We start from the raw sequence: 11,201 nt of genomic DNA, 5'->3' as shown, positions 1-11,201 counted from the left end.
ATCTTTATTCACGTGGGATAAAATGTGATGTGCAATGTCAAATATGCGGTGCAGAAGAAGAGTCTATTAATCATGTTCTGTTTGAGTGTCTATTAGCACTACAAACGTGGGCTTTATCTAATATTCCCTCATGCCCAGGAGTTTTCCCCACCCCGTCACTTTTCACAAATATGGACCATCTTTTCTGGCGGTTACCCAAGGAACCGGATTTGAATTATTTCTCATGGATATTGTGGTATATTTGGAAGAATAGAAACGTTAAAGTTTTTAAGAATCAGATAAAAACCCCTTTTGATATTCTTCGGATGGCGGAGATAGAAGGTGTTTTGTGGGCTGAAGCCCAGACAGAGGAGTCTATAAATCGTGAATCTCTACATATTGCAGAGAACCATTTTCCACATGGAGTTAACAAGTGTTATATAGATGGAGCATGGAAGGAACATGATCTTTATACGGGGCAGGGATGGGTCAACAGAAAAGATGGATCAACTGATACCATGATGGGTGCAATGTCTATTCGCAGGAGTCTATCACCTTAACATGCTGAATGTGAAGCTTTGATATGGGCGATGGAGTGCATGAAGACCCTACAAATCTCAGAGGTGGTGCTTGCAACAGACTGTTCTCAATTGGTGAAGATGGTGTCTACACCGACAAAATGGCCGGCGTTCACTACACACATGGAGGATTTTCTGCGATGTAAGGAATTCTTTCTTAACTTTACTATCCAGCATATACCAAGGGCGCAAAATACTCTGGCGGACAAGCTGACACGAGATGCTAGGACTTCGCCATCTGCTATGGTTTATGTTGACTCAGTTCCCCCGAGGTGGCTCTCGGACCAGAAATCTTCTTAGTTTCATAGCCTTTTGTTGTTAAAAAAAAAAAATACATCCATTAAAACTAAACTGCAAATCTAAATTTTTAAAATTAAAACACAAATCTTAAAGATAATATTTCAATCTAATACTTTTCAAATTTTAATCCAAAATCTTAACTCTAAACCCTATATCTCATACTCTAAACTTATATCTTAAACACTAATTTTTAAATGAATCTAACTAAATTCATAATAGCTTTTAGTTATATATATTAAATCATACCTACAAAATATATAAGCATTAATTAAGATTTAAAAACTTGAAACATAATCATTTAATTAACCTTATTCATATGATTTAAAGTGCAAATTAAAAAACATGTGTTGTTAAGCCTTCTACGACAAAGAAAAAAAGAAGAACCATCCAAACAATCATCACCATAATTGTAAATTTCACTCTTTAATAAAATTTATATTGGTCATTTTTTTCCTATGTGCTATTTTTATGATAATTTTTTTTAGGGTTATCTTAGTGTATTTTTCTAGATTTAAGTTGAAGATTTTTATTTAAAAATGTTTGTATATATTTTATCTTTTTAGTTAATGTTATTTTGGAAGAAAAATTCCTTACATGCTATTTTTGTCATCAATTATTTTGTGTTATCCGAAAAAACAAATGGAAGTATAGTAGAAAATCTTTCATGACAAGACGACAGTTTTTGTGGATAGCATGCAATAGCTCGAAAATTTCTTCAACCGTTGGATCGAATGCAAAGCAAACAAAACGTTTGGAGTTCCAAACATAAAAAACAAAACATACAAAAATTTATTCAACTGTTGATACATCCCAAGCAACCCACTCTTACACAGATAATCAGAAATGCAAAATAAGAACAGTCATATCGGCATTACCTGCTCACTTGTACACTATATTTTAGCCTTAAAGTAAAAGGATTCGAGCTTCAACGGATTCGAGCTTCGACGGATACCTCACAATCACAGGAACACAGATGTCCAAACAAAACAAAAGAAATACACAGAGGTCACACGGTTTATGTCTTGATCCGCCCTCCCTGAAAAGACATCAATAAATAAGAAAATATATATCTGCCCAGTATCGTTGATTTGTAATTGAATTTTCTAAATTAATTGCAATAGAGTTGAGTGGTTACCATCAGACACGAAGAGAATGAGTTGTTCAGTCACTAGTTTTGCTGATGATTCCTTTCCCAAAATACTCTGCAATTACAGAAAACCCGTCTTTCGAGCTCTTTACCTGCTGGAAGAACAGAGCTTGGTCTTTCGAGTTCTGCTCCAAACTTCTCTTCATTTCTACCACGGATCTGTACTCGGAAGCACACTCGGGACATTCTGTTTCGTTGTCACCAAGGCAACGTTGATGGAATGAGTGCATACACATGAAATGGACTGCAGGGATATCCAATGTGAAAGTGCAAGCAGTGCACTTGCTTAGTTGAAATATTCTGGCATTTGTCCTAAGGTCCTCAATCTCTTTTCTCATGTTTTTTGTCGTTTCCTGCACCATTCAAATGCAATAGTTAGGGTCTGCAATTTTTCTAGAAACAAATAGAAACCTGTATTGATGATGAAACTACCAACCTGATACTTCTCAACAGCTCGCCGATCCTCTTCAATTATCTTTGATTCTTGTTCAAGTTTCCGTGCGATGTAGTCTTTGACTACAGAGAGTGTGAGGCATGGATTCTTCGCTAGGGTCTGAAGAACAATGATAGGAGGTAAAATATCATCTCGTTCAATGTAAGTAAGAACCTCTTTCACCTCTTTAGTACAGTCCTCTCCGATTTCACCAAAATACTTGAGAAGATCTGCCCAAAGAGACGGATCCCCACCCTTGCCAGAATCACCTAACTTTTTGCAGCAAGCTATCAGTCCTTCGTGATCATGATTCTGCATGTAGCAAGCAATAACCTCCTTGTAAAGTTTCATCTTTTCGTACAGATACAGAAGTCCTTCTTTGAACGAATTCATCTCACAAAGAATTATAGCAAGGTCAACATCATAAAGTGGTTGCTCTTGGTCTGATGGCCAACCCAGTTTAAGCAACTCAAGTCCCTTTTGCTGTCTTTCCACACAATCCTTTTCTATTGTATCATTTGAATCAGCAATTTTCTTCTTTCCAGAACCAGTTTTGGACATCGCAGCTGCTACTGACTGATCTGTGAAATTCTGATCTACACCATTTTCTGATAGAGAGATTGATGGAAAGTTCAAGTCCTTGGACAAGTATAACTCCAACAGCGTGTTGTTGATTTCTGCTTGAGCAGGTGAATCCTTAACTATTTCAGCATATCTCTCGAGAAAATCCATCAGCGAATGTGGATGCTGAACAAACACATTGATGAAGTCTACAGGTGACGGCAACATGGACAGGTAAACACCATTTGAAGTTCCTTGCTCAGTGCAAAGCCGCATTAGTATATCAATCGCCTCCTTTGGCTTGTGCTCTATAAGGATCTTACCATACTCTTTTATTGTTACTCCAGCTTGACTTGGTTCAAGACTCGAAATATATTGCAACGCTTCGTCGTAGTTTCCAAGATCCTCAAGCAAAATTTTCAGATACCACTCATGTTTTCCTGCCTTTTTCGCAACATACATCGCATGCTCGTGGTAGTTAGCTGCGCGACAGACCCTGATGGCTGTTTCCACGTCGAACTTGAGCTCGCCGATCCCATCTTCCTTCCTAATGAACGTGTTCAGCTTTTCTACATCCTTCAGTTTAGTGTAACAGTTAAGCAAAAGAGTTGTGTGGTCTTTTGATGCTAGACCCTTCTCATGCAATTTCTCCAGGTAATTAGTAAGATTGTAGATCCTCTGTGCATCCAGAAACTTCTGTATCACAAACGATGGTTCAAGATAGCCAATCGTGTTGATGTACTGAGACATAGCTTCGTCATAATCTTGTTTGCCATATAAGTGATCTCCATACTTCCTCATCACATTGGCAGTAGCAGAAGCATCAGCATGTTGACTCTGGACAAGATTGATCGCCACAGTGTAGAGGTTTTTCTTGAACAGCATATCCAACTTGCTTTCCATATCTTTCTCCGCAACGCATAACAATGATTTGTCAGCCGTTATAAGAATTACATTTCCCCACTCGCAGAGCATGTTGGAGATTTTATCGACGACCAGACTATACGCTATCAGCCGATTCCTGAGGTCGTAGACATTGAAAACGTTCGTCCCAGTTTTGGGATCAGCTATAACACATAGAAGGTAGCCACGGAACCAGCCCATGAACTTCTTCTCTCCTTCAAAAGCCCAGCAAGGACCACGTCCATCAACTTCATAGAAATAAACAGCTTCAGGTCGACCAACTATCAATTCCTGCAGAACACAGGATGCATCAAACTTCTAGAAGAAAATAACAAAAGAAGATTCAAGTAGAAGTATATACCGAACGGTCACTCATTGTAACAGTATTGACACTGCTCCCAATATGATCCAACGTCTGCAGTCTAGGAGGCTGTGCTTGCATAGCAAACGAGTTCACCGAGTCTGGAGTTACAGCAAACAGCAGAAGCGACAGACCATCCAACCTGAAGCCCAAGCCAGTGATAGGGGTTTGTCTTTTGTCTGAAACTCCGTCTACTTGAAGCTTAAACCTGGTGATACGCTCTCGTGCAATGTCTCCTTTGACACAATAAACACAGCCATTATCTAAGCCAATGGCTATGAGCAATATTGGTGGAACTTCCTCCAGGACAAGAAAAGAAGTAATCTGCAATGGCACATGGTATCATTCTCCGTCAAGAAACATCAAATCATATATGTTAACGCATTAAAAAAAAATATATTATTTTCTACCACCTTAGCTTCAGGAAACTGATTGGTGAATATCCTTAAGATACCAATGCATTCGGGAGCCGAGGAGCTCGTGCTTTCCTCCTGCGCTTTGTCGAGGTCAAATACCTTCAGGCACATCCCTGACTGCTGCGACGATATCTGTTCATCTTCTCCCACGGTCACCAGGAAGTTCCTTTGCTATGATGATAATCACAAAACATAAAAGGCAAATTAGAAATGTAAAATTACAACCGCTCATAGTTCCTTCGTTGATGAAACTAATAATCGGATTACAGAACTGATCATCAGCTTTAATATTTGATCGAAGATGGAGAAATGGAGCGAAACCTTGAGATGTTGAAGGAAGAGGACGGAGGAAGAATGCGCTTGGAAACCGGAATCGAACTTGATACCACGATCGAGGAAGCTGACGGATCCGTCACTGGAGCCGATGACGACTTTGCCACGGCCACTTGAACAGCATTGTATCTCTCCCGTCACGTCTTCAGGTATCTTGCCTCCGTATTTCTCCTCGAAGAATTCGAATTTCCTCCATTGGTACATCTTCTCGAATCCGCGAGATCGCGTAATCAATCAGGCTCTCGAATTGGATTTTTTTAGGTTTTTCCTTCTCTTTTCTTTTTCCCACAGATCAGCCCTCAACGTTTTAATAATTTAATTCACTGCTTAGATGCCAGCACTGAACCTCATAAATGGTTTTGTATCGGTTTAATCCTCACCTTTGAATAATAGATTTGGATCCGCGTGCCTATCGTTTTTTCGATTTATTGATATTTGACAAAAAAAAAAAAAAAGAAGAAGTAATTGATGTATTTTTAATATTAGGTGTCATTAATAATTTTTAACTAATAATTATATTTGAATATTGTAAAATTATCAATTAAAGAAATTTTCTACATTTGTAAATTTTATATTAATAAATTTTCATTATATGAAATTATTGGAAATGGTTATTAATGTAAATAGTAATCTTATTTATATATTTTATATTATAGTAAGTAAATTTATGATTACTGATAATTGAAAATGAAAATATTTGGTAAATAAAACATTTAATCAAAAAATAAATAAAATACACATATTTATTTAGAAATTTATCAAAAAAAATTGTATTTTGGATAGTGCAGTTATACTAAAGCAACAAAATAATATTTTATTTTTATTATTTTGTGTTATTACTAGATATTAACTAAAATAAATATTTCTGGTCGAATATAAACAATAACTTTTATATCTTTTAAATAAATAAATGATCATATATTTAGTTTCTTTCAAATATAAAGAAAGGTGAAGTAAATTCATGACCAGACTCGTGGTGCATATAACATTGGTGCACAAAAAAAAACAATGGGAAAATTGTTTTTTAGACCAAAAAATAGTAAGTATGTCTCATTAGACTAATCTTACATATTTTATGTATCATTAGGCTAATTATTTTTAAAATAGTAATAATGCCCTTAAATTCAATTATAAATTTGAAATTACAATTAACAAAACAATTGTAAATATTAAAATATAATAAATAACTAAAGTAATTTAAATAAAAGAAAACATTAAAAATCTTCAAATCAAAAAATAAAATAAAAAAACCTAAACCTACACTTTATGTCCCATGATTTTTTTTTATTTTTTTAAATGAAAAATGATTATTTCATATATGGAAACTGAATATTTCCAAATATTTTTTTTCCATATTTTTCGGAACTGATTGTTCTTATCCGTAGAATACAATAAATCTGTAGAACTCGGTTTCTACAGTTTTTAGATTTATAGTAATGTGTAGATTTCGATTTCTACAAGTTTTAGATTTACAATAAATCTGTAGAACTCATTTTCTAAAAATTTTAGATTTATAATAATGTGTAGATTTCGATTTCTACAGGTTTTAGATTTATAGTAATCAGTAGATTCTGATTTCTACAAATTTTAGAGCGATAGGCTAAGCGCGAAATGTGTATTCTAAATATTTTTAGAGTACTACTCCCTCTCTTTCACAATACATGATGTTTTGATTCATTGCACAAAGATTAAGAAATCTATTTTTCTCCAAAAAGTAACTTTACAAATATAATTTAAAAATCATTCAACCAGTTAAAAACATAACTGCAAAATCTAATTTGTTACACAGTTTTCAATAAAGTTAAAAATAATATAAATACTAGGGTAAACCCGCTCTACGGGCGGGCATGTGAATAAACTAAGAGGAAAATTTATGTTTTAATTTTTAATTTACTCTAACTAAAAATAGTATTAAGATTCATAATTGTTTTACAACAATTTTATCTATTTATTTTAGAAATTTTAAGCGTCAATATAATCCTACAATTATATTTTTTTCTCATACATTTTAACAAAACAGTGATTACTTTTATCCTATTTAATTTGTACACTACATATTAATCTCATATCTCAAATTAAAGTTTATAAGAAACAATCGAATAACCATTCATGATACATCTTGTACTTTATCATGAATTTGTTAGTAGAAAGTGGTTTATAAATTGAAGCGTTTTAATTTATTTACAAATTTTTATAAATACAAATTTTGAGTTAAGTGTTTTCTATTCAAGTTGGATGTTTGTAAACTTATTTTGAGTTAAGTGTTTTCTATTCAAGTTGGATGTTTGTAACCTTGATAAGTATTTGGCCATATATAGATCGGTTACGTTCTGTAACTTAATGTGTATAGCTGTAGGTTACATACTATGTTGTTACATATAAATGATGTCACGATATCAAATATGAATAAAAGGAATCTCCTTTACAATTGCTAAGTGTTCTCGACAGATTTGCAGAGCTCTCAAAATTTATTGAAAAACAGAGAAAAATACATGATAAAATTGTTGAGATCGAAAAAAAAAATCTGTTCTGAGAGTTGGATTAATTTATAAAGACATTGTGTAGCTCCATATACCACTTGAGAGACCATCCCCGATTCTCCATGATGGAGCCTCCATCGTTTACAAAAATATCAAGCTCCCCCCCCTGTTCATTTTAATATAAATTGGTGATTGCAGCTGATCCATTGATACATTTTTCTGCATTGAATATTCCCTCTTAACAGTTAATACATGTCTCAAGGTTATAATCAAAATTCTTATAACATGTAGTTATAATGTTACCTGTACGTCTGATGTACTCTTTGTTGAGTTCAATAGCATCTATTTTTTCTTGGTCTTCCTCTTCCTCGTCTTCTTCTTGTTCCGCAGCAGAAGCTTCACACTTTGCAAACCAAACCCACACCGCCACACCTTGTAATGCTTTGTGCGGTCCAATAGTCGCTCATATAAAGCTCGTGTCCTCTCCGATTCTCCTTTTGATATCATGAACGCCTGCCACACACACAAAAAAAAAAATTTCAATGATCCAAGCGATTCAAAAGTCTGAGGAATATTTTACTTTTTTGAATCTATTGGACTGAATATTTTACCTTCATAGCAGTTAGGGCATGTCAAGTGCTGGCTGAGATATTGCAAGCTCAAAGATAGTTCTAGCTAGTTCAGTCTCAGCAAGAGACCTCTCTAGCTCAGCGTATTTGCTCCAAGCATAGCAATTCTCTGGAAACCACTCAAGATAAAGCTCATAAAGCTTTCTACATCTATCTATGTTTCCCAGCTGGAGCTCAATCTCAATGTAGTTCTTGAATATCTGTTTACAGAAGAAAAATATAACCAAAAATAAGTACGTTAAATGAGAGCAATGAAACATATAACGTTCAAGCACATTTCATGCTTACCTTAGTTTTTGGAGCTTTCCCAATAGCGTTTCCTCATATCTACCGAGCACCGGCGAGATTCAATTGCCGGATTTCAAACTGAGCAGCAAGCAACCATATTTTGGCAAAGAAAAATTTGGATAAGCTTAAGACATTCTATGTAATGTTTGGTAAGATGAATACAAACAGTCAGACTAAACTGCTAGAGTGAAACACAAATGAAAGTAACTTCACAAGTTTCAGAACAGGTAGGCTTTGGCGTACCAGTATACATCTCGTGTACGCTCCACATCTTCCGTTTTAATCTCTTCATAAAATGCATAGTTAATCCTACACCAATTAGTTATATCAGTGTCAATTTCAGTAAATCGCAGATCAAAATATGCTAATAAAAGACAAACAAACAACAATAGCTTTCCACGTAATGCAACAATCTATTTCAATAAATTAATTGTGACCTCAATGTGCAGCTTAAAACTCAATGAGAGCTAATACTGACTAAGTCAACCAAACCCAAACCCATATTAACATTCTTATGCGTAGCATGATCAACATTTTACGCAAACCATGAACCCAACATTCTAAAATAATTCTGCATTATTTCAAAATCGCATAACCAAATATGCAAATAAAAGACAAACAATAATAGCTTTCACTGTTAAAGAAACTAATTATGCAAACCATGATCAAACTCTAACAACTCAGTTTAAAAAATTAACCTTCTTATCCAAAGCATGATTCACATAACTACATAAGAAGTAAATATTCTAATTCTAGCTAAATCGATTATGCATTATTGCCAAAACCAAACTGAAAAAGAATAAACTCACCAGAGATAGATGTGTGTTTGCCAGTATCATTTCTCTTCAACAGGTGGAATATTAGCAATAGCCCTCTCCTAGATCTCTCTTATCCTATCTTTGTTCCCAACAGTTTCTTCAAGCATAACGTAATCAAACCAAGAATCATAGTTCAAAGGGTTCTTCCTCACTTCATCTTCATACTGAAACCTCCTATTCCCAGCAATGGCATCCGCAATCCCTTCCTTATCACCATGCTGTTTCTCAAACGCCACAAACTTTTTATACAAATCCTAAGCTCTCCTTGTAGGAATATGATCAAGAGCAAATTGTAGATAAACCTAGCACGTTCCGGCTCCTTGCATCGCTCTTCAAACTCAGCTAACACCACAAAGAGCGTCTCGTACACGTACTGCTCGCTCCAAGAGGGCTGATTACTAACCGAAAGTAGTCAGTATCTATATATATATATATATATAAAGAATAGTTAATGTATACATCTTACCCCAATCATCCATCTTTGTTGCCAGACATCTAGAACCAAAATATATGATGTTCTGAACCCAACTAACATCCTGCACAAGCAGTCACAAAGGCTCTCAAAGTTCAGATTTTTAAGCGAAAGAATAGGGCAAAGAGAGTAATGTTAACCCAATTAATGATAGATTACACAAACTCAATAAAGGCAAACTACCAGTGAAACAAATACTAATTAATTAAGCTCTATGAATCGTAAACCTAAAAGGTTAAATCACAGGATCGAGAAGAAAGAACATTGACATGCCCAGCACAGACACAATTCGGGATAATAATTTTGAAATTAATCAAACTGAGAAAGGCGACGGAGGGAGGCGGAAGAGAAATTGCCTGAAACTCTAGAGGGAAGAGAAGAGAAAATAAAAGAAGAAGATGAGAGTTCGATTTGATTAGTCGAACCGTTTCAGACAGCGAAAGGAATCTCAGACGTCACGCTTCGCCGTCGCACTGAGAAGAGAGACGATCTTCATGTATCATGTAAGAGGGTCCAAATTAACAGCCCAACAGGCAATAAACAATGAAAGCCCATCCCGAATTGGATTAAATGAAACTGTGTGTTTCATTGGCTGGACACGTGTCGTCTTCTAGTGCAACGAATTTCTGACGTGTCGTCCCTGTTGCCAGCACCAGGAGTGATTGAAAGTCTCTTTTATATATAAAGAAGATATCAAAACTTCATCTATTTTGAAACAACAAACATCATCTAAAACATCAACTATTGTGAAACGGAGGGAGTATTATTTACGTAGATCATATATTCTAAACATAGTAGATTCAATGAAAAAAGTAGATTTCATATTCTACTACGTAGAATACAAATTCTACTTTATATAGAACATAATTTGAACTTATGATTTAAACATTTTTAGAACTAGAAAAAATACCACTAAGTTCATATGGTTATTTCATCAGTAGTTACTATTTTTCCAATTTGTTTTAGTTTGTAAAATTATTTACTTGATTTATTTTCGAAAATACTAAAAGACATTAGAAGCAAAAGTGGTACAAAATATGAATTAGCTTAATAGAACATAGTTACCATTTTTTTGCCTAAAAACAAGTTTCCCCAAAACAATTACGTATTAGAGAACAGCCCCATACCAGTAAGCAATATTCGGAATGGAGAATGTAACAAACCAAAATCCTTCCTGTTACATGGATTTTTTGTTGAGGTGAAATACTTATGCTAATTGAGAGCCATCTTGATGTTAGCCTTGCAGATCTTCTCATTCAAAACCGAACTTATTTGGATTCAAAACACAAGCTTGATTTATTTAGGTTACTCCAAATAACTGTAAACCACCGAGATCTAAAGATTAAAAAATCAACGTAGGAAGAAGACAAGAAAAATGAATTAACCTTGCGGCTTCCCACGACTTAAGAATATATTAGCCAAAGCACAATATCATTGGACTAGAGCCGAAGAATCCCATCCGTGAATTAGAAACTAGTTACGATCAACAACATGACTGAATCC

At 34.8% G+C, this 11,201-nt stretch overlaps 1 protein-coding gene and 1 long non-coding RNA gene across 10 annotated transcripts; both read right to left on the bottom strand.

The window, feature by feature from the left end:
• Positions 1 to 1,556: 1,556 nt before the first annotated feature.
• Positions 1,557 to 5,350, bottom strand: LOC111212423 (vacuolar protein-sorting-associated protein 11 homolog). Its single transcript, XM_022713963.2, has 6 exons — positions 5,000 to 5,350; positions 4,676 to 4,849; positions 4,263 to 4,586; positions 2,441 to 4,192; positions 1,993 to 2,357; positions 1,557 to 1,893 (listed from the first exon to the last, which is right to left on the bottom strand). Exons 1-5 carry the CDS (start codon positions 5,213 to 5,215, stop codon positions 2,019 to 2,021), a joined length of 2,805 nt encoding a protein of 934 aa, XP_022569684.2. The 5' UTR covers positions 5,216 to 5,350; the 3' UTR covers positions 1,557 to 1,893; positions 1,993 to 2,018.
• Positions 5,351 to 7,394: 2,044 nt separating this feature from the next.
• Positions 7,395 to 10,214, bottom strand: LOC106346626. 9 transcript variants are annotated; one of them, XR_001270517.3, is made up of 8 exons: positions 10,124 to 10,214; positions 9,693 to 9,762; positions 9,218 to 9,617; positions 8,652 to 8,717; positions 8,409 to 8,486; positions 8,103 to 8,320; positions 7,795 to 8,004; positions 7,395 to 7,710 (listed from the first exon to the last, which is right to left on the bottom strand). It is a non-coding gene; the product is annotated as an uncharacterized LOC106346626 (long non-coding RNA). The 9 variants fall into 9 exon arrangements; XR_001270514.3 differs by having other exon boundaries at positions 9,218 to 9,624; positions 9,926 to 10,209; XR_001270516.3 differs by having other exon boundaries at positions 9,218 to 9,599; positions 9,926 to 10,209.
• Between the last annotated feature and the right edge of the window lie 987 nt (positions 10,215 to 11,201).

The sequence above is a fragment of the Brassica napus genome, chromosome C7 (genome assembly GCF_020379485.1).
Source record: "Brassica napus cultivar Da-Ae chromosome C7, Da-Ae, whole genome shotgun sequence".
Taxonomy (NCBI): Eukaryota; Viridiplantae; Streptophyta; class Magnoliopsida; order Brassicales; family Brassicaceae; genus Brassica; species Brassica napus.
The sequence above is the reverse complement of the archived record's forward strand: the minus strand, read 5'-3'. Positions and strand labels throughout refer to the sequence as shown.